General features: G+C 44.2%; 1 protein-coding gene across 4 annotated transcripts in view; it reads left to right on the plus strand.

The window, feature by feature from the left end:
* Positions 1 to 24,026, plus strand: part of OSBPL10 (oxysterol binding protein like 10) — a 266,667-nt gene that overhangs the window by 113,096 nt on the left and 129,545 nt on the right. For all 4 annotated transcript variants that reach the window (XM_054729776.1, XM_028134978.2, XM_054729777.1 and 1 more), the window contains exons 2-3: positions 20,405 to 20,580; positions 23,259 to 23,338. In XM_054729776.1, coding sequence (XP_054585751.1) covers positions 20,405 to 20,580; positions 23,259 to 23,338 — 256 coding nt within the window. The remainder of the gene's footprint in view (positions 1 to 20,404; positions 20,581 to 23,258; positions 23,339 to 24,026) is intronic.

Below are 24,026 nucleotides of genomic sequence, written 5' to 3' on the forward strand. Positions count from 1 at the left end.
CTCCCCTCCTTTATACTCTCTCTAGAAACAATGGGCAAATATCCTCGGGTAAGGATTAACAACATCAAAAAAGAACATTTTATTCTGGACCATGTTTGAGATGAGAGCCTGCTGGGTTACATGATGATTGGAATAAAGGAAGGAGGGGCCCTTTAACTCATGGAGTGGTTTATTAGGGAGGTAATTGAGGCATGCTATAAATATGGGTAAGGCTTGGGAGACCTGTAGATTCAAATGAAGCGACGGCCGTTCATTATGTTTTGCAATGGAACACCGAGCAGTATTTCAGTGCTACCTTTGATTCGGCATATATTCATTTGGCAGGAAGCAGAGCAGAGGGGAGAGAATCCCTGGATCTCTAGCCTCAGAATTCTGCAGATGCCTTGTCCATTCCTGAAGCCAGTGTCCCTGATGTTTAAAAACCAGAGGGCCAGGGTGCTAAGTGGTTGTCTTCCGAATCTCTCGGCAGCCCGCCTCTGGTGCCCCTGGACTTCACCTTTCAGTGTCTTCCGCTTCTCAGATTTATTTTTTTTTTAAAGGTGTTAGGTGGTTGGTTTCAAAGCAGCTACTCAGAATGGGAGCAATTGCAATAGATGGATGTGAGGCTGGGAGAACGGACACTGGGGGTCTATGGCAGTCACAGCACACTCAATTGATCCGAAATTGCCGGGATGCCAAAGCGGCTCCGCTGAGTCAGTGAGTCACTGCAGAAATGTTAATTTGCTAATTTTTTTCTTGTCTTTTTTTTTTTTTTTGCTAATGAAATAATCTGCTGAGAGAAGGCGATTCAGTGAGGTGTTTCCCCTTCCCCTCTCCTTTTATCTATTTTTTTTAACCCTTTGCTGCGCCAGCGATGGCTTTCATCAGCCACGAGCGTCGTAGGGTTAACAGGATCTTTTATTTTCCATTATGCTAGTCCTCTGTCCCAGGACTAATCTCCGGGTGCCTTAGAGACAGTTTCACAGAACACAGTGCAGAAGACCAGAAACCAAATCAAGTGGGTCTTCTGGCTGAGGGCCGGTGGAGAGCGCGTGTAGACTGTAGGCCTTGGTGATAAGGTGCTTTATCACGTCAGCAGTTTGAGCAGAAAGGAGAGTGGTTATGGAAATGCGGCTTGGAGAGACCACCAGTGGGCCGAGGCCTGCCCTCTGAAAAGGTGATGGAAGCTCTCCAATTACTTTGTTAACCTCTAGGTAGGTTTCCTGTACCTCACTCTATAGAAAGGAAAAGGAATTAAGAATTTTTTTTTTTTAATATATTTTATTGATTTTTTTACAGAGAGGAAGAGAGAGGGATAGAGAGCCAGAAACATTGATGAGAGAGAAACATCGATCAGCTGCCTCTTGCACACCCCCTACTGGGGATGTGCCCACAACCAAGGTACATGCCTTGACCAGAATCGAACCCGGGACCCTTGAGTCCGCAGGCTGACGCTCTAGCCATTGGGCCAAACCGGTTTCGGCGGAATTAAGAATTCTGATGAATGCTAACTTTGTTTTAACGTTTTATTCTTTTAAGATATTTTTCCTTTTCTTTAAAAAAAAATACGTTTTTATTGATTTTAGAGAGAGAAGAGAGGAGAGGGATAGAGAGATAGAAACACCGATGAGATCTATTGGCTGCCTCCTGCACGCTTCCTACTGGGATCGAGCTTGCAACCTGGGCATGTGCCCTGACCAGGAATCAAACCGGTGACCGCTTGGTTCATGGGTCAGCGCCCAACCCACTGAGCCATGCCAGCTGGGCATGATCTCTTTTTCTAGGCTTCATAATCTGTGAGAGCCTGTGGCCGGCTGCACTCTCTGATGGATGTTGTCGAAGTGATTTCAAGGGTTCCTATTGGTTACTAATCACCAGTGAGGCGAAAGCCAGATCCAGCCTGCTACTTGCAGTGCCCCAGGGGAGCTGCTCATCTCTTTGCTCTTCTTTGCCCCAAAGTGCTGCCGTCATCCATAGGAGATCGATGTGCTCCAGGTTCCTACACAATATCCTGGCCTATGGAAGTGGAGTATTCTGTCAGGGAATTGATCGCCACCATCTAGAGACTCTCAGCAGATTTAGAGGCAAGCAGACATCCTTAATAGGAAACCAAAGTCAAGGCTGGTGTTTCCTTTCCCGTCCTGTCCTTAACCCCATGCTCACCAGCGAGCAGGTGACCCAAGTCGACCCTTTACACAGTAAAAGCACCTGGTGCCATCGTCCCAGGTTGACCACCCTGCCTCTAAACCAGCGGGTAGAGGAACAAGCTATCAGACTGGGAGAGAAGGGGGTGTCTTTCTCAGTTGTGCTGGAAAAACTAGCAGGGACAGCACTAGTTTTTCTGTGCCCTGTTATCCATTATCTGAAGATGTAAATCTCTGCCTGCACTATTACAGTAAGCTCTTAATGGCCCGCCCCACTTCTCCCACCAGCCCCTTGAACATCCTTCCAGAGTGATCCTTTTAGGGTCAGAGCCCTCCAGAAACCCCTCTCGTCTCTGGAATAAAATCCAAGGTTCTTAACCACGGTCTGCAAGGCCTCGTGAGATCTGGCTTCTGGCTGCCTCTCTCTAGAGGTCACCTCCCATCACTTGCCCCCTTGCACCCTTGGCTCCTTCCCCCTGGCCTTTCTTCTGCTGTTTCCAGCGCTCCCAGCCCACTCCCACTTCCGACTTTATATCTATTGCCCCAACGCAGTTACTTTCTTCAGGCGACACACCTCGCCCTCTTCCTTCTGGTCTCTGCTCAGATCCACCTTATAGACAGGCCGTCCCTGACCCGGTGAAGTTAGCACGCTCCACATGGCAGCCCCTCCTCCCCTTTCCCCCCTACTTTCTAACACTGTACTGTTTTATCTCTTTCTAAAGCACTCATTGACTCTTACCATACCTGTTTTTATATGTCTGTGATTTCTCTCTCACACTAGGATGTAAGCTACATGAAGGTAGGAATTTTTATCTGTTTGGTTTATTGCTCTAGCCCCAGCATCTAGAAGAATATCTGTGAATATAAACATAAGGTATAGGGAACCTCATAATTTAATGAAATAATTTAATCAAATATCTGCCCCTAGTCCTGGTCCCTCTACAAACTAGCTGTGGGACAATGGGAAAGTTACTTAATTTCACTGGCCTACGTTGCATGTCAGTGACATGGAGTAAAGAAAACCTGCCCTGTTTATGAGACGATGAACTGAGACAATCAGATGATGTGCTGGATGGAAGCTGTGAGTGCTGGCCAGGGCCCGAGGGCCAGGGGCCTTGCACACAGCACATGCTCATGACAAATTGGCTCAATATTGCTTTTATCTCTGGTCACAAACCCTTGGGGAGGTCCGTGGCATTGCATCTGGGGTGTGACCTATGACCTAATGGAGACCTTTCAATAAATTATGACATCAATAATTCAGAGGCAGGCTGTGTAATTTCACTGCTTCTCCAGCGGCTCGGAGAAATGTCTGGCTTCCCAGAGCCCTAAAAGAGTTCTCTGGACATAAAACCTTCTGCAGAAGCCGGGTTGGTAGGCAAAGCTGTCTTCCATGATTTCAGTGATGGTTTTTCAAAATCAAGTTTTACCTCAGTGATTTCTCTGTTTGCCATGGATGATCTAAAAACATCATTGTCACCTTTAGGTGCTGCTTCTTTTATCCCTGAAATTTGAATCAAATCAACCGTGAGTGGCAGATTTGGTCCTCACCTTTATTTCCTGCTGGAGAGGAGGCATGGCCAGTCGGGGAGGACCAGAAGCTCAGGGTGGTCCCCCGTGGATGAATTGGTCCCGAATGGTTGAGAAGTGATTATTTTGCTAAGTGGCTGGTTATTTATTTATTTATTTTAAATTTACTTTTATATATTTTTATTGATTTCAGAGAGGAAGGAAGAGGGAGAGAGAGTTAGAAACATCAATGATGAAAGAGAATCATTTATTGGCTGCCTCCTGCACACCCCCACTGGGGATCGAGCCCACAACCCAGGCATGTGCCCAGACTGGGGAATCGAACCGTGACCTCCTAGTTCATAGGCCGACACTCAACCATTGAGCCACACCAGCTGGGCAGCTGGTCATTTTTTTAAAAATAATTTTTTATTTTTCAATTATAGTTGACATATAATATTATATTAGTTTCAGGTGTATACCTATTGATTAGACATTTATATAACTTATAAAGTGATCACCCTGATAAATCTAGTACCTATTTGACACCATGCATAGTTATTATAATACTAGAGGCCCAGTGCATGAATTCGTGCACCAGTGGGGTCCCTCGGCCTGGCCTGCGGGAACAGGCTGGAACAGGCTCTCTGATATCCCCCAAGGGGTCCTGGATTGTGAGAGGGTGCAGGCCAAGCTGAGGTATCCCACTGGTGCACAATTAGGGCCAGGGAGGGATGCGGGAGGTTGGCCAGCTGGGGAAGGACTGCGGGAGGGTTCCAGGGTGTGTCCAGCCCTTCTTGCTCAGTCCTGATCGGCCAGACCCCAGCAGCAAGCTAACCTACTAGTCGGAGCGTCTGCCCCCTGGTGGTCAGTGCACTTCATAGCGAGCGGTTGAGCAGCCTTAGCATATCATTAGCATATTAAGCTTTGATTGGTTGAACGGAAGACCTGACAACCAGACACTTAGCATATTAGGCTTTTATTACATAGGATTATTGGTTATATTTCCTATGTTGTACTTTATATCCATGTTTTCAAAAAAAATTTTTATTGAATTTACTGGGGTGACATTGGTTAATAAAATCATATAGGTTTCAGGTGTACAATTCTATTATGCATCATCTGTATATGTATTGTGTGTTCACCACCCTAAGGGAAGACTCTGTCACCATTTATCTCCCCTTTACCTTCTTCTACCACCCCCTCTTTCCCTCTTGTAATCACCATAGTGTTGTCTGTGTTTATGAGGTGTTTTGTTTGTTTGTTTGTTTGTTTTCTTTTTTTTTAATATATATTTTATTGATTTTATTACAGAGAGGAAGAGAGAGGGATAGAGAGTTAGAAACATCGATAATAGAGAAACATTGATCAGCTGCCTCTTGCACACCCCCCAGCGGGGATGTGCCCGCAACCAAGGTACATGCCCTTGACCAGAATCGAACCTGGGACCTTTCAGTCCGAAGGCCGATGCTCTATCCACTGAGCCAAACCGGTTTCGGCATGTTTGTTTGTTTTCTTAATCCCTGCACCTTTTTCTCCCATCTCCCCAACCCCCTCCCTTCTGGCAACTATCAAAATGTTCTCTGGATCTATGAGTCTGTTTCTACTCTGCTTGTTCATACTCTTTGATCAGGGATAAGAACACTGGGTAAGATGAAGAATCTTAGATATTTATATCTTTGAGCACCCTGTCTTCAGTGTCCTTTGTGAAATCTAACAGCTAAGCGGCTTCTGTAGCTGAGTGGGTTAATAAGGTTGTACAGGGGCGACTGGCACTAAAATTCAGGCTAGACCTTTCCCCTCTAGGAGAACACACACCTCTTCATTCTTCTTCCTCCTGTTTTCCTTTCTTTGAGGTGATGGGAAGAGCCAAGGACAATGAATCAAGTGATAGTTTCTTGGCAGGAATTTTTTTTTTTAAATGTTTTATTGTCTTGTTAAGAAGGCTTAGATACTGTTTCTAGAGATAATGTAATGGAGATTTCAAACCAGATTTGGAAAATATCATAGTTGATGTTTTCAATTCAGTTGATATTTATGAAATCTCCATCCTCCTTTCTCATGTATCTTTTATTTTTTTTTAATATTTTTATTGATTTCAGAGAGGAAGGGAGAGGGAGAGAGAGAAACATCAATGATGAGAGATTCAGAAGCATTAATCGGCTGCCTCCCGCACGCCCCCTACTGGGGATCAGGCCTGAAAATCAGGCATGTGCCCTTGGCTGGAACTGAACCTGGGACCCTTCTGTCCACAGGCCGACACTCTATCCACTGAGCTAGGGCCCATGAACCTTAATTTTAATATTGAGATGAGCATCAGCAGGTTCTCTGGTGTGGTGCTCCTTGTGGAGTGCCAGTGCTCTTTGGCACCTCAAAACATTTGCTCTCATCACATGATTTGAGGAGAAGGAAGTCACCACTTGTGTATACTAACTAGTATGCAGTCACAAACACAGGTATCTGAAAAAATAAGTTGTCTGTGTAGGCAAGACTAGGATTCTCTTTTTAAAATATGTTTTATTGATTTTTTACAGAGAGGAATGGAGAGGGAGAGAGAGAGAGTTAGAAACATCAATGAGAGAGAAACATCGATTCAGCTGCCTCCTACACACTCCCTACTGGGGACGTGCCCGCAACCAAGGTACATGCCCTTGACCTGAATCGAACCTGGGATCCTTCAGTCTGCAGGTCGACGCTCTATCCACTGAGCCAAACCAGTTAGGGCGAAGGATTCTCTTTTTTAAAAAAATAAATATTTTATTGATTTCAGAGAGGAAGGGAGAAGGAGAAAGAGACAGAAACATCAATGATGAAAGAGAACCATTGATTGGCTGCCTGTTATACACCTCACAACGGGGATCCAGCCCACAACCCAGGCATGTTCCCTGATGGGGAATCGAACCGTGACCTCCTGGTTCATAGGTCAATGCTCAACCACTGAGACATGCCAACTGGGCTAGGATTTTGTTTAAGAGTAATTGGTAAATATTTCCTTAATTTATGTTATTTGACAAATAATAATTACATATGCATCTTGTGCTTGCTAAGTGCCAGTCACTATTCTAAGCAATTTACAAATAATAACTTAATTTGATCCTCTTGAAAGTCCTACCTGATTCCTTTGTTGCTTATAGGCTTGGTTCGTGTTCAGGTGGCAAGATAGACATGTTTGGTAGCTGCCTCTAGTTTAAGAAAAATTCTTTGGAAAAAAAGCTAAACACCCAGAATTCTGTCTATTAAATGATACCTCCTCCTACTCCCCAGTACAGGGAAGTTCCACCTTTATTTGAGGTCAGTGGCAAAACACCAGCTGTTTCCGGAGGTCAGATCTCCAACAAGTCAGACCAGATTGGAAATGGCTCTGATTGAGGTTCTCCGAGAGTCAGTGGAGAGTGAGAGTGTGTGGCTGTTTCAGCCCCCTCTGTCCTCCGTGTGGGATTATGTGTTCCCCAGAGGGCAAACGTGCCCACGGTCACCCAGGAGGACCTGACAGCCTTGAGGCGGTTTTGTTTTTGGACTCGGTGTTGTGGTCATGGTTGATCATATTGCCCGGAGGCCTTGGGACATGGCGTTGGAGGAACAGTTGAGATTTTAATCTTGTTTTTGGTGTGCTTGCCCCTTCGGGTTAGAGCCAGCCAGCGAATTTCATTTTGGAATCATGTATATTTTGCTAGGGCTCTTCGTGGGCAGCCAGATCTGAGTGCCCACATCTCATTTTGGCTGCTGCTCGAGATGAGTGCCTGGCAGTAATTGCTGGGCCTGCTCAGTCTTTTCTCCCAGTTCTGAGATCTGCTGACTTAACTGGGCGGCTATTAGGCTCCTGCTGAGTGTCTTGGTTTCCTGCCAGTTTGGGAGGCTGGGGATCCCGTGCTGGGGGAAGGTAATCAAGCAATAAAGCGGATTAAAGCCCATGCCTTGTGGAGGGACCAGGGGGAGAGCTAGGGAACCAGCGCCCGCCCGCAGAGGTGGAAGAGGCAGGATGCTTGATCTCACAAACTCATCAGCCCTTGTGAGAATTCTTTGGCCCCTTGTGGTTCCCCTTTCATCTCTCCTTCCCTTCTCCTAGGTGTTAGTTGCCTGCAGAATCCTTTGAGAAATTTCTCTTGGGCAGGCTTAGTTCACTGGTGTTAGCAGAAATCTCACCCTCGACGTGCAGTCTGAATACAAACATAATTGACATCTCCTGATAGGTCTTTCCTCCCACCCTGTGCCCCTGCTTTTAGAAGATTCTTTATAGTTGAGGCCCCTTGGTCTGAGATGGAAGATTTAGCAGGTTCCTATCTTTCTGAGTGAGGCGGGATAGTAGAATGGTTAGGGGCCAGATTGCCTAGGCCAGTGGTCGGCAAACTCATTAGTCAACAGAGCGGCAAACCGCGGCTCGAGAGCCGCAGTTTGCCGACCACTGGCCTAGGCTCACATCATCTCTGCTGCCGATTGGCTGTGTGACTCCGGTAAATGAGAGACCCTCTCTGTGCCTCAGTTCCTTATCTTTAGAAAAGGGTAATAATAGTGCTTACCTCAGAGGGTTAGGCAGATATTAGCAATTATTATCTTCTCTACCTTCCTTCCCTGCTGTCTTCATAGAGGGCCCATGAAATGAAGGCAGGGATTTTTGTCTGCCCCGCCCATTGCTGTATTCTCAGCGCCTAGTACAGTGCCTGGTACTTAGCAGGTGCTCAGCATGCCTGCTGAAGGAATAAATGCAGGAGAGGCTGTATGAATGCTCTTTGCTATGTCCTCCTATATTTGATGTATCTTTGGGATAGAAAGAGGATCCAGGAGGAAGGGCATGGAACTGGAAATGCCAGAAAAATACAAGAACTAACAAATCCTCCATCTTTCAATGTGCACTCAGCTTTCTGCATCGTTGAACTGCTGTTTTCTCTCACTGCCCCCTGTGGAATCTGAGACTTCATAGAGGGGTGTCCAGGATACTGGTGACTGACTTTCGGTGCTGTATTAGGACTAGCATGGAGCAACCTCTTAGCGTTATCAATGCCCCGGGCACTGTTGAAAGTGCTTTATGTATATTAGCTTATTTAAGCCTTAGCATAGCTCTGTGAGGTGGTCTTCTTAGTCCCATTTTATAGATAGGAAACTGAGGCACTGAGAGGTTAGGTAGCTTGCCCAGGTGATGTAGTATTATAATTACTTATTACATTCCTTTTCGTTGCTAGGTAGGCATTGAGGAGTCAGCAGGAAAGAAACTGATTTAGTTCCTGTTCTCAAGGAGGGTACAGTCTAGTGAGTGTGTGGTTTAGCCAATAATCCCACAAATAATTACAAAGACTGATGACCTGTGAGAGACAAGGCAATGTGCTTTGGGCAGAGTGACAGGGGACCTGGTGTAGATTGTTGGGAAGAGAAGGCTTTGATGAAAGGCAGACGCTTTTAAGCTGAGATCTGAAAGGACAAGTAAGAACTAGCCAGACCAAGAGTAGGGAACAGGTGTCCAGGCAGGGGGAACACATGATGAGAGCTCTGAGGCAGGAAAGAGAAAGAATCAGGAAGATGGGCCAGTGTGGCAGGGGCAGAAGGAATGAGGAGGAGATTTGCTGAGGAAACAGATGTGAACCGAGCTGGGACATGCAAAATCTTTAGGCTCATCAAGGGTTTTGGATTTTATATTGAATGCAATGGGAAGCCATTTAAGGATTTCAATCAGGAGTACCTGGTGATCTTACTTAGTTTTTAAAAAAATCATTGTCTCCAGGCTTGGATTCCAAAGAGGGAGATGTGCTGGTTTTCACAAAGGTTGATGAGAGCTGGAAGCAGAGATAAAAAATTCATAGATTTGTAAAGAAATAATGCTATTCTTTGCAGAAAATATGAGAAGTTTCCATTTGATTAGATCCTCTGGAATGTGTGGTCTTTATGCTTAGAACCCACAGCATTTGATCCTCAAATGGACATAATCTTAAATAGTCTTTGGGGGAGTAATTATTGTTCTTATGTGAAGTCTGAAAAATGATGAAATAGTCCTTTATCCTTTATACAGTGTGATGGTGATCAATCATGTGAGGATCTAAAGGGAGTTGTGTTTTGAAAGTTTTATGAACAATGGTGAACGCTTCATTTATGCTTGTCATACAGTTCTTGGAGTTTGAGTTTCTTGAAATGAATGCATCTTTGTTCCTGATGATCATACATATGAAATGTAGATTATACTAAGCATAATTAAAAAATAATTCCTTTTATTTTTCAATTACAGTTGACACACAATATTATATTGGTTTGAGGTGTACAACATAGTGATTAAACATTTGAATAAATTATGAAGTGATCACCATAATAAGTCTAGTTCCCATCTGACCCTGTATATTGTTATTACAATATTATTGACTATATTCCCTATAGTGTACTTTACATCCCTGTGATTTTTTTTTTATAACTGCCAATTTCTACTTCTCAATCCCTTCACTTTTTACACTCATCCCCCCAACACCCTCCCATCTGGCAACCATCGGTTTGTTTGAAGAGGTAGAGATTTTGAGTAACCACCCCATCATCACAAAAGTATGACCTAAATTCAATTTAATTGACTAAGCATAGCTTCTAATGCTGAGTGTATGTATATGTGTGCATGCAAGAAATGAGAGTGTAGCAGTAATGTTGAGTTATTCTCAACAATTAATTACTGAGTGCTTGCCGAGACACTATTTAGATTTATAATAGGTTATGAACTTCCATTTAGTATGGTGATAAGATTTCTACTCATCCATGTTACTTCTTCTGGGTCCTGGATAATGGTTACCCCCAAATAACTGTAGTAGTTACATAATTTCTTGCTTTTGCTCATGGAACAAATCCATGTATCTTTTCAGGTAATCTAACTATATTCTTCTTGAGGGCAGGAATTGTGACCTGTTTACCAGCGCATCCTTAGCATCTGGCATATAGGAGGGTTGATAAGTATTTGTGGAAGTAATACGAATTATAATCCTGTTTTAAAGATGTTCATGCTGGTAGAGGAAGGTGAGTCAAATGGGTTGATGTGTAGGATTTATGTTCAGCTGTGATCAGTAGATCTGCATAAAGGTGGTGTCAGCCACCTGTTCTCAAATTCGGCTGCAACTACAGTCACCTGGGGAGCTTGGAAAAACCATTAAAAGCTGAGTCTTGGCCCCAGAGATTCTGATGTGAGTGGTCTAAGTGCATGCTGGGGATTGGGAGTTATAAGAAGTCGCCAGGCACATCAGTCTGCTTGGGCTGCTATAACGTATCACAGACTGGGCGGCTTAAACAACAGGACTTTGTTTCTCACTCTTGTGGAGGCTGGGAAGTTCAAGATGAAGGTGCAGGCGGGGTAAGTTTCATTCTGAGGCCTCTTCTCTTGGCTTGTAGATGGCTACCATTTTTCACAGAGAGAAAGTGAGCTCTCTGACATCTCTTCTTATAAGGACGCTACTTGTCATATCAAGAACTCCATCCTTTTGACCTTATTTAATCATAATTCCTTGTATCTAGGTCTCATCTCCACATATAATCACATTGAGGCTTAGGGCTTCAACATAGGAATTTGGGGGGAACAAAATTCAGTCTGAAACACCTCATAATTCTAATGTGCAGGCTTTATTTTTGTGTCACGTACAAGTTTAGAGGTAAGCTTTTCAGAGTGGATTTGGGATCCACAAATTTCAAAGGCCCAGGCTCCTTTTAACTGAACGTTTCGCCATTTCTAAGGTTTGGCCGTGTCCTCAAAGTCCAAGGGGGATTTTGGGATTCTAGCCACCATGTCCATCTCCCAAAAAAAGCTGGTAGAGGAGGGAAGGAGTCGAATCCATCACTGTTCCTCATTAGCTAGAACTTAATCGGATGACTACATCTGGCTGAAAGGAAGATTGGGAAATGTATTTTGGCAGAGTGCATTGGGCCCAGCTAGAAGTTGGGGTTTTCTTGAATTGAGAGACAGGAGAAATGGATATTGGGTAGGTAGGTAGCTGTCCCTGCCACACCTGCTTTCAGACCACGAGTTAATCATTGCCGGAGCTCAGGTTACATATCCTGGTGTCAACCCCGTAATCGTCCTACTGTTCCCAGTAAAAATGGAACATGGTAATTGGGAAACAAGTTGGTGGATGTAGGCAGTACATATTTGGAAGACAAGGAACGTTCTTTTCCTGTCTCTCATAGGCTTGCTACATCACAAGAACTGATTTGCTTCATAATAAAGTAGGGTCATGGGAACCCACCAGTCTTGAAATAGACAGATCAGTGTATCATGGCAGGTTTCAGTTCTTAGCTTACGGACATTTCGTTAGCATTTGATACAATTGATCACTCCTTTTTTAAATGGTCTCCTTTGGGATTTTGGTTTTCCTCCTCCCTCTCTCTGTCTTGGTTTCTCTCTAGTCTGCTGGTTCGTGTTAGAGTTCCTCAATTCTTGGTCCCAGGCCCCCTCCTCCATGCCTTCCCTTCTCCTCCCTGTGTTCTCTGTCTATGCAAACTTGTCCGTGCCTTTTGCTTCAGTGGCTACTTATTTACAGATGATTTCCACTTCATATCTCCAGCTCAGACCTCCTCTAGGCTCCAGATCCATTTATCCAGGTGCTAATGGACATCTCCTGGGAGTTTTAAAGGCATCTCAAGTGTAACATTTCTAACAATGAATTCCTAGGTCATTAACAGGCCTTGTCCGTTAAACCTCCGCAATAATTCTGCCATTTTCACCTATTCTGGCCTATTGCCAGGAACAGTGAGGTTTTTTTTTTTTGTGTTTTTTTTTAAAAAACACATTTATTTCTAGATACAACAGACTGACAGCTGTCAGAGGGGAGGGGGGTTGTGGGGCTGGGTGAAAAAGGTGAAGAGATTTAAGCAAACAACAACAAAAAAACCCCAAAAGGCTCATGGACACAGACAACAGTATGGTGATTACCAGAGGGAAAGGGGGTTGGAGGGAGGTAGAAGAGGGTAAAGGGAGGATAAATGGTGATGGAAGGAGACTTGACTTGGGGTGGTGAACACACAATACAATATAGTACAGATGATGTATTATGGAATTGGACACCTGAAACCTATATGATTTTATTAACCAGTGTCACCCAATAAATTCAATAAAAACATATACCCCCAGAACACATTTATTAAGGTATAATTTACACACCATAATATTTACTCATTGCAAGTGTACAATGCTGTGATTTTTAGTTAATTTATATAGTTGTGCAACTATCACCACAGTTCAGCTTGGAAACATTTCTGTCACCAAAACAATGCCCTCTAGCCAGTTTGTAGTTAATCCGGATCCAGTCCTCTGCCCCAGACAGCCACAAACCTGATTTTTGGCTCTCTAAATTTCTCTTTCCTGGACATTTCATATAAGTGAGATTATAGAACAGGTAATCTTTTGCATCCGGCTTCTTTTACTTTGCACAGTATTTTTAAGGTTCACCCATGTTGTAGCGTGGATCAGTGTTTTGTTTTTATTTCTAAGTAATATTCCGTTGTGTGGATATATTACATTTTGCGTATCCATTCACCAGTTTATGGACATTTTGTCCTTGGGAATCCCCAAGCTAGGTCACATTCTCCTCTTTTCTTACCACCAGACACTTCCCCCACAGCTGTAGTTTTGTATCTGTTTTAGTGAATATTTTATTGTTTGTTGGTGCGGTTCCTCTACTCTCCCTCCCCCATCAGAGGGACCTTGTCTGTCCCTTCCCCACACAGTGCCTCATTCAGTGTAGGCACTCAGTTAAATTAAAAGAAAGAAATGAGTGAATTCCTGGAAATAAAACTTAGTTTTGGAATCAAAGCTAACTTCTTCAAAAAGTTGGGCTTCTATAGAGCCTCTTTTCTTGAACCACAAAATGAGTGAATGTAGCCACAATGCTTTATCCATAGCAAAGCCCCTGTGCACAGCTGACCGCACTGAGAACCAGGTGTGGGTTATGTTCCACGTATTTCCATGGCGCCTCCAAACAAGAACAAACACAGGCCTTTGTTTTAAGTTCTGTCTTGTTGGCCTTGTAGTCAATGAGCTAAACTGCTGATAGGATGCAATGTGAGCTGCAGACCCGATTCACTGTCTGCTTGGAGAATGTGATATGCGCGTTTGGAAGTTCTCGTTCTGTAACCAGGCAGACCGTTAGGCACAGTGATGGTGGAGCGGTTTGCCGAAGGGTATTAGCCAGCTTTCTGCTTTTGCAGACGCAGGCCTCCGAGCTGAGAGTCGGTAAAGTACCTCATCACAAAAATGAGAACCACTGGTTCTCAAAGCGTGGTCCTACGGGCAGCAGCGGCCGCCTCACCTGGGCCCTTGTTAGAGCTCAAGCTCTCGTGCTCCACCACAGACCTCCTGAATCAGAGACTCTGGGGCAGCGGCCCAGGAAGCTGTGTGTTCACAAGCTTGCAGCTGATTCTGCTGCAGCTCAAGATTGGAAGGCACAGGGATAAGCCATGGTCAGGCCTCTTCACGACCAAATCACACTCTTCTATGCTGTCATCCCGAGGGAAGAAGAAAGGACGCTTGGATGCAGGGACAGTGGAGTTTAGGGCCTGACTCAGTTGGAGATTTGGGAAAGAAGCTTAGCACAGGGGCTGGCTTCTGATCTGAATTACTTTCCCGGTCACCGCAGGCCAGCATCCCATCTCTCTCCACCTCGGTGGGGAATGCCCACCTTCTTTACCCCAGAGCTTTAGCAAGCATCAGAATCTTTTCTCATGTGTGTGTTCAGGCTTATAGTGCAAAGCAGGGACTTGAATCAAGACTCGTCCCGTGACAGGGACCCCCAGATAAGTTCCCTGCATTGTGGATGGCGAGAACAGAAATAGGAGTTGTGACCATTAAGACACATCTTGACATTTTACAGTTTACTTAAAATAGTGTGACATTCTCACCTAAAGGCACCGGAAACTCACAAGTTAATAGGCGTTCTGAAGGTGAGGTGGCAATATTCTGCAAACGTGTATTGACATTTGTTAGACAGGTCTCAGTGTTTTTGGTATTAAATCACCTAGTCCTTAAAAGCAGATCGAATCTCATCCTAGGTCAAGTCCAAGTGCTGTGCGGCAGACCTTGTGTTAAAAGTTCATGTTGACTTAATGCTGGTGCTTTATGAGGGGGGAGGTGGCGGGGAGCCTGAGGCAGCAGCCACTCAAGCTGGAAGTTCTTAATCTCAGTTGCTTCATCCAGTCTGGTCCCTGGGGCCCCTCTGCACAGATGAGCACCTGCATAATGCTAGCCGATGATCTGATTATGCAGGGACTCTAAGCCAGGTGATTTTGCAATGTTTCTTTAAATCTTTCTCAAAAACACTTCAGAGTGAGAGCCAAGAAACCCACTGCCTGGGCTGTTGTGACTTAGGAGCTTTCAGACCAAGACAAAGTGAGGTCGGGTTGTACCTAAGTTTTATGTTCCACTCACTGGATGGGCACATGGGTCCTCAGATGTTTTCGGAGTGAGTGATTGGGGGAAAGAGCTTGGCAGGCCAGAAGAAAAGCTGGGTGAGGAATAACACTGTGAGGTCTTATCCTGCCTCTGGTTTTGTACTGGTGCTTACACTGTTAGGTGATTTAGGGGAACGTTAAAGTTCACATTCCTGATTTCCTGACGTCTGGTCCATGAGGATTCTGATCCTCTAGGTGTGGGTTGGGAATCAGGGATCCATAGTTTTAACAGGTTCCCAATGGATTCAGAAGCAGAGCTGACCCAAACTGTAAGGCAGTGATGGCGAACCTCTGACACGCGTGTCAGTGCCATTTCTGATGACACGCGGCTGCTGAGGCGGCCGCATGCCAAGGATGAAACATTTATGTTATTTAAACTATAAATATCGCGAAATAATGTTTTTTCCTCAAAGTGACACACTACCTGAGTTATGCTCAGTTTTTTGGCGAAGTTTGACACACCAAGCTCAAAAGGTTGCCCATCACTGCAGTGTAAGGCATAGTTTTGTGTGTTTTGTTTTTTTTTAAGGCAAGGCAATTTAAAAAATTTAAAAAACTATGTTGGTTGTCTTTTAATTTCATTTATGGATTTTTTTTTACTTTAGAGATGTTTTTATTTATTTAGAAATATGAGTCAATCATTTTTAATGTTTTTACTCTCCTCTCCTTATACTTTCCCACCTTAACAGTTAAAAAATATTCACCCATATTTCTCCTAATTACAGTGATGTTCTATCATATAGTTAATATAAAAATAAAGTATATGATATATAATATGTTGTTAAAACTAATACGATTTTTTTTTTTAAATTTAAGCCTTTAACATACCAAATACTTACTTTGCTCCAAAGTATAGTTAAAGAATGTGATTAGTAAAATTTCTACTTTTAAATGTTAGGTTTTTTTTTTTTTTAAAGCTGTTTTGCAAATGTTCCATGTACATACAAAAAGTCATATTTTTCATTGGGGTGTACATTGGGGTATATAATTATTTGTAAAACTTAAAATAAAACTTGTGATTATATTTTGAATCTCTATTTTTTTTAACTTGTTTTCTGCATATATCTGTCAAATTCTGGGCAATAGGATTCTAACATCTCCTACTCTGACTGTTTTGTTTATTGTCTTGTATTTCTATCAGTTTGTAATCTGTGCTTTTGACCCTATTGTTTTTGCACCTTCACAGTGAAAACTTTATTTTAATCAGCACACAATAGCTTGCTGGTTTCGAGCCATGGGCTGTAATGCTAGACAGCCGGAGTTAAAGTCTAGTCCCATTGGTTCCTCTCTGGAAGGTCTCTAGCCTGTGTTTTTGTACTCGAAGTTTTTCATCTGTAGAAAGGGTTATGAGCACGTCTACTTCCTGGGACTGCTGGGAGGTGTCAATGAGTTAAATGGGTGACACACAGAAAGTGCTCTGTAACTATCAGCAATTCTTTTCATTAATGGTTCCGTTTATATGTCTGTAAGATGTCTGAAGGCTAGCCAAATGATTTTGCTGTAGGCAGGCCACATTGAGTTTTTCTGGTAATTGAGATTAAACTTGTTGTATTTTATGCCTGCATATGGCTAATAATGGATCAAGTTCTTATATAATAGAATATATTTGTCCCATGGTTGATGATGAGCCCTTAGGGCCCTATGACAGTTGAGTACCTTCTGGAGTGTTGGAATCTCTGTCTCTTGGTGGTTTGGGGGATGGTGGTGGCAGTGGTGGAAATCTCCGCTCACCGAATTGAGGAGCAGGTAGTTGAGAGATGTAAGAAGGCCCTTTCCTCTTGTCATTTTCATTTTCTCTTTTACATTTAGATGAAATGATTTAGCTCTTTCTCTGGAGCAGCCTGTCTAGCAAAAGTTCCTCTTCAAAGGATTTATTTCACTGCATTTTTTTTCTCTTTGTAATTCTCTTGTAATTTGGTTATAATTTCTGTCAGTTTTAATGAGCTTCTTCCCTGAATCCCCCTCCTCCCCCCAAATCCTTTCCCTTTGTATTTCTGCTCCTGCTGGAGTTTGGCCCATGACTGTGGGTGTGCTCCTAGACCCCATTCCTCTTTGCTCCCAAAGTGAAAAGTATGTTTTCAACTTTTAGCTCCTAAAGTTGAACCTAATGAAACTATATCAGGTAGATTGGGGGGTGGGCGGGGAATTAAAAGGCTACAGGTGTAGACAAATAACCTTCAGAGATGCAAGACTTGGAAAGCAGAAGTAGGTAATGGATGTTCTGGGTGCATGCGTGGAAGTAAGTAAGAGCATGTGCAAGTGAGTGTGAATGTGTGTACACATACATGTGAGTGTGTATCTACAGTGTGAATGCATGAGTTAGTTCAAGAGGGATGTTATGAATGTGAGCAGGTCTGAGCATGAGTATATCTGAATGCATGTGTGCAGGTGTGAGTGTCTGTGGGTATTGGTATGAGTACATATGTGTGTACATGCAGGTGTGTCTGTGAGGGTGCTTGTATGTTCTTTCCAGAGCGATGGGGTTTCTCTGAAGGATGGTAGTGGGCAGTGTTGTCCTCGGCCCTTCCAAGGAAGGGGCTTGCCATTTGACATGGCTCCCAGGTTTGGAAACGGGCAAGGTGCCACCAAGAAGCTGTCCTGATGAGAATTAAGATGGCTCCCTTCCTGGGTTGGATTTCGCTCCTCATTCTCTCCTTTCTCTCTCCAGCACATTCTTTGGTGTGTTAACATAGCAAATAAAATAGGCTCTTTGTATATAATTAAGCCCACCTACACATCAGTCAGGTTGCATGCTAAAGCTCAGCACTAATTTAAAAAGAACACACGATTCATTTCTCCAAAAGGAAAGCCTTTGAAGAATGTTTCAGGATTTGATCTGGCAATTTTACTTGGTGTAATGAAACCTAATCTAGAAATATGTTTAACTTCCCCATGTGGAGTGAAAGCTGTGACTTTCAGATATAGCTGCAAGCTCCAAACAGCAGTGCCTGGCACAGCCATGACCCTGCAGGAAACCGAATGTAATTTCTTTCCTCCCAGGGGATCTGACCAACAGAAATTGCCCTTCTAAATGCCGGATGGACAGCTCTTGCCTGTTTATGACACGAGCTAACTTGTTTTTCAAAGGCCGTCTTGAAAGAACCTGTGTTTAGTTTGTTGCAGTTTTTTAACCAGTCTCCCACTGCCCCCTCCAAATATGATAGAGTTTTTAAATGTCTTTATTGGTCTTAAATTATTAGTCTTCCTTCGTGCCCATGATTCAAGCCTGTGCATTTGCATTTAAACTATTTTAGGAAGTAGTGGAAATAACGATTTTTCCCCCCCATCGGAGGCAGGAGGTTAGAATTAAGATGCCAGTTGGAAATAGGTAATGTGAAAAATCATTAGCACGTCTCCATATCCTGCATAATGTGACATCCATTGGTTATTCTGTCATCGTTATTGGAAAAAAACCAGCAGCGTGCAATTCATTTCTTTGTACCAGCTTCTGAACGATGTCCTTTGCAAATATATGGTTAGTCAGTCGTTCAGCAGGATGCCTTGGGGCAGCTGCCTGTAGGAGAGAGGAAGTCTGACCGATTCCCAATAGATAAGTTGATGGAAGCATTAGGGAGAAAGATATTAAGCCCTTCCTCCCAGCCAACAGGCTATGCCTTTCCCTGGAAGCCCGTTCAGGGACCCCTTCCCTTGCTCCCTGCTGTGTAAAGGTGGGGTGTTTATCAGTGGAGGGAGGCCGCAGCTCTGTGGGGTGGGGGTGGGGACACACAGTGCGGTCGCTGGAGCCAGGTTTCCTTCCCTCCACTTGTGAGGATCGCAGCTGTGAGTGCCCCGACTTGCCAGGAGCAGTGACATCAAATATAGGTCAGGCCGGAGACATTTACTCCTAAAGAGAAGGCAGGGCCGGCACTTACATAAGTTGACCTTCCGCAACTCAGATATCACCCCACTTCACCTCTCGAAGGAATTTGGTTTTCGTCCCACGTAAAGGAGTGGGAACACATGTTAAAGTGGGAGGATCTGAAAATAGAAAGTTAAAAAGATTTTCCGTGAATCTGTGAGGCTCGCTGCTGTAACAGACTTTGATCTCAGACGCCTGATGAAAGAGAAGGTTCTTATTCATGTAGCCGCCTGAAGGGGGTGCTCAGCAGGTGGCTCTTCCAGGGGGTGACTGGGGGACCCAGGCGCCTTCCCTCTTGTGCGTTTGTCATACCCGTGGTGGGGGTCTCAAGTTGCCCTGTAGGTTGTCTCCATTCCAATGTGTGTGTGAGCAAGTGTGTGGTAGAGAGGGGGTGAGTCTGTGTACGTGTCTGGGTGTTATGGGCCAGGCCTGCATTACCTCTGCTCATACTCTGTTGGTCAAAGCTCCGTCAGACGGCCACATCCTAACTGCAAGGGAAGCTGGAAATACAGGATGGGGCAGAAGTAGGTTTACCGTTGTGAGTACTCGAAACACAGAGTTTATTCTTGTATTCTTGATTAATTATTGCATTATTTTCTATACGAACAACTGTAAACCTAGTTTCGTCCTGCCCTATAGATTCTGGCTGTGCCCCCTGGAAGCCAAGGAAAAGGATTTGGTGGAGCCCAATGGCATTGCCACTCCCTGGAGTGGAGGAAATAATCGCCTCTTTGTATGAAAAATGATGTCTAGGAGGACCCACTGGCATGTGCCCGGGTGATTGTACAGCACCTCCAGTTCCCTGGCAGGTGACCCCGGCAGCTGGGCACCTCACGGTACCCATGTTGCCAGCAGGAAGCTGAGGGCCCAGCTTGCTGCTACCAGGTGTGAAAGGGCCTCTCGCAGAGGCTCGGAGAATTCCTGCTGCTCCTGTGAAGTCATGTGGAGCGTGCTAACAGCCTGTGCCCCGGTGCATCTGCTGCTCTGTGCCTGTTCTGAGGTTGACTGTGGTATCCTTGGGCACCGGGCGAAGTGGTGGGCATTGCACCAGATCCCGAATGGACCTGGCCCTTCCCCGGGGTGCCTGTCACAAACTCCATTCTTTTTCCTAATATATTTTTATTGATTTCAGAGAGGAATGGAGAGGAGAGAGAGAGAGATAGAAACATCAATGATGAGAGAGAATCATTGATCAGCTGCCTCCTGCACGCCCCCTACTGGGGATCGAGCCTGCAACCCAGGCATGTGCCCTGACCCGGAATTGAACCGTGACTTCATGGTTCATAGGTCGATGCTCAACCACTGAGCCACACCGGCCGGGCGCAAGCTCCATTCTGACTTAGGAATCGAATGCTCACTCTTGGCTGGGGGCTAACTTTGAGGGCACCTGGTGGGGAATTTTGGTTCCCAGCTTCTTGGATTTGGAACCTTGATGTCCATTTAAGGGTCCTTTTCCTTTTCCTTCTTTGCGGCGAGGAATGGGCTGGGGAGCAGAGTGATGCATTGTGGTTTCTCCGCGCAGGTACTTTGTGCTGGACTTTGAGGCTGGCCTCCTGCAGTATTTTGTGAATGAGCCAAGCAAGCACCAGAAGCCCCGAGGAGCCCTGTCTTTATCCGGAGCCATAGTGTCCCTGAGCGACGAAGCTCCCCACATGCTGGTCGTGTACTCTGCCAACGGAGAGATGTACAAGCTGAGAGGTACGCCCTTCCCCTGCTCACTTTCCAGACAGGCCTCGTGGGCCACAGTCCTAGTCACCATGGTGATGGCTCTCTTGTCTTCTGATTTTAAAAAAAAAAAAGAATCAACTTGAACAATTTGCTCTGTTTGATGACTTTGTGGTGACAGATGGTTGCTGCCTCTCTTACCCCTGGGGTGGGGAGATGGCCTGACATTAGGAATTGCTTGTCCTAATTGAGGAATTAAGGACAAGGAAAAGGTGAGTGATTGCCAAGCCAGCTGAGGCCTAGGACTTGGGGGATATTTTTCATATTAGCTTAGTATATGTTTTCTCTGGCCTGATGGTGTGAATCTCCACGATAGGGCCCTGTGGGCACTTGGGGCAATACGGACAAAGCAAGCCTTTTAAAGGGCATTGTGCCCTCACTTTATTTAATCGGTTGTGAGGGCGGTGAGAAACCAAGGTGCTGAGTTAATGTCCTGCAGTGTGCTTTCTCGCCTTCTCTTTGCATCTTGAAAACTGATGTGTGCTCAGCATCCTGGTCAGTGAGCATGACTCGAGAGAGTCCAGCATTGGGCCATCACTGTAGGTCCTGCCCCCTCCCCCCCTCCCCCCCAAGGCACACGCATCGCACAGGTTTTCAGGAACCCCAGGTTTGACTGTGGCAGTGTAATTTGATTGCTAGATCATTCTTCCGGCATTCTGTTATAGTTGCATGGCCAGAAAAATGGTCAGTATTCTTCTAATGAAATAACAAAACGTAACAACAATAAAACAATCTGAATGTATATACATACATGCAGAATCAATGTTATGTATTAAGGTCTGAGGAAAGTAGTATGTATTTTAAGTATCAGCAGGTAGTTGGTATTTCTGCATTTTTATGACATATTTCTCAGCCCAAGTGAAGGCCAAGTACGAAGGAAAGGCCTCATTATTTCTCCCTGAGCCCAGGAACTGGCCTCTGCAAAGCCGGAGTGAGGGCCTCGATTCCTCACCTCTCAGTCCATTTCACCGTTCACCTCCGAGCGTTACTGCCAAGAGATGGAATAAGCTACTGTTTCTTTATTATCTATATAGAAATCATATTTCAGAATCATCCTATAGATTAAAAATGGCTATCCTTGAAGAAGAAAGTTTTTTCAGTTTTTGGGCTAAGATTCATGTTCTTTTTTGAGATCCGTGCATTATGCTTCCCGGCTGGCTAGATTTATATGGTTATTGGTTTTGCTTTGCTGTTTATTGCTTAATAAATCGTTAGAGCAGAAACAATAGTGGGGGTGGGGGCAGGGGAGGGAAGACTTCATGTCACTTTCCCCTGCCCCCTGCATCCTGCCTATGGTTCATAAAATGATGCTAACCCATACCAAAGAGAAAAATCCAACACATTTGACAATTGAGCTATGTCACTTTGCCTTTGAGTTATTATTTTCTGGATTATTAAACCTCGGGGTTTTTTAAAGGGGTAGTTTTAATAGCAAATGTAGAAGTTTTACCTAAATGAAATTATCACGAAGGCTAAGTTAACTTATTACCCTTGGCAGTTCCAGAAAAGACAGGGTAAATTTCTGCATATTTATGGCTGGTTCTTGGCCCATCCCACAAGGATCTGGGTGTCTGTTTTCTCATTTCACACCTCACCTGCACTGAGAGTTGAATCTTGTTGTCATTAGATGCATAGCTTTTGGGAATGTTGTCAGGGCTGAGCCTTTGGACGGCATTGCCACAAACTGGCAATTAATTCTACATGTTTCCTAAGGAACAAAGGCTCTGGATTTGCAAAATCCTTTGTCTTTGAAAGTTTGGTCCACCTGATCTTACTCTGGTCTACAACTCTAGATTTCTTCACCTGCAAGTTCAAGCTGAAGTTGGGTTTTATTGACGAACGATAGTTAGGCCCATTTTTGTAAACTTGTATCATTTCTAGGGGAATATTGTTTTCTGCATAGTCAACATTTGTGCAATTAATATGTTAAAATATTTATGTGGTTAATTGTTCACTTAAATTAAAGATTTAAATTTTATTAGAACCTGTTATGCATCCATAATATTTTAAAGAAATCATCTTATGTGCTTGAGAGATGGGGGTGCAGATGGAAGGTTCTGACGATGCAGTTGACTTGCATTTTAATGTCTCTTTGGGGGAAATTTGAGGATCTCTAAGGCAGCATTTGGTATCTTGTTCTGTCCGATGCTAATATGAATCCTTGAGAACACATATTAAAATGGTAATTCAACTGAATGCTTATTTTGTAAATGCTAATAATGCCACAGTACAGCTCTGGTAGATAACAAAAAGGCCCCGAGAAAAGCTGTACTTTGATCCTCATATTAGCCACATGTGGCTGAGGCATTGAAAAAATAATCTCGTTTCTCCTTCCTTGCTGCCTTTTTAAAGGAGCGGAAATGAGTTTTTCAGAGCAGGTTAAAAAAGTGGCAAAATTGTTCTTATAATGGATATGTCAGAATGCATTTTTAATGTGGCTTAAGAGGGAGTTTTCTGTTGAAGTATAGTGTAATTTGATTTTTGGCGTAGGGACAGGCTAGTTGAGAATATTGAGATCTGGATTTGCTTTTCCCTCTACCCCCCACTCCTTCGCCTGCCGCCCCACCCCACCCCACCTCCTTAGGTGGGTGTAGAAATAGGTTGGATGTGTTTTGGAACGGTCTCTGTAAGCATTTCTTTCCCTATTTTAGCTGCTGATGCAAAAGAGAAACAGCTCTGGGTGACTCAGCTGCGCGCTTGTGCCAAATACCACATGGAAACGAATTCTAAGGTAAGGAGCCCCGGGGACGCAAGGAGGCCTTCCAGTGACTTGGGTTGGCTGCGTTCCAGCCCGAGCATCTGTTTCTTTGGGGAAGCTGTTTTTCTCTCTTTCTTTTTTTTTTTAAAGTGACCCACCATAGTGGAATTCATACTCATCCTGCTACATTTACATTTAAAGCCCAGAGAAGAGGGATAGGATTTGCTTGTGGGTGGAGTGAAGAGACATGCTGGCCCTTTATTGGAACCGCTCCTGCAAAGACACTTGAGTTGCTTTCTGTGTTGTCAATCTAGGCAGCCGTTAATGGGTCTGTTGAGAAGCTCGCGTGGACGATCTCATTGTGTGGAGGCAGAGTAGTCAGATTTTACTGTCCATGAAGACTCGTTGTTGTCCCTGAGCCTTACATGAAACCTGGGCCCCCACATTGATTAATTTCTCAGCCAGGAGCGTCTGCATTCTAAGTGCGTAAAAAACGTTCTCTGGTGATTTGGCATCCAGGTATGGATTATTTTCTCCTCCGGATTCGCTATGAGATCTGGGACCAGATGTGAGGGAGATAGGAGGTCGGCGTTTTCATGGATTATTCAGAGGATTTCCAATCTTTAAAATACAGGAAATCATTGCAAAATGAATTTATTCAGGCCAGCAAATATTGATTTTAATGTTCAAAGGATCCCTTTTATATCATTAGTTCCAATTT

This window comes from Eptesicus fuscus, chromosome 18, assembly GCF_027574615.1.
Source record: "Eptesicus fuscus isolate TK198812 chromosome 18, DD_ASM_mEF_20220401, whole genome shotgun sequence".
Taxonomy (NCBI): Eukaryota; Metazoa; Chordata; class Mammalia; order Chiroptera; family Vespertilionidae; genus Eptesicus; species Eptesicus fuscus.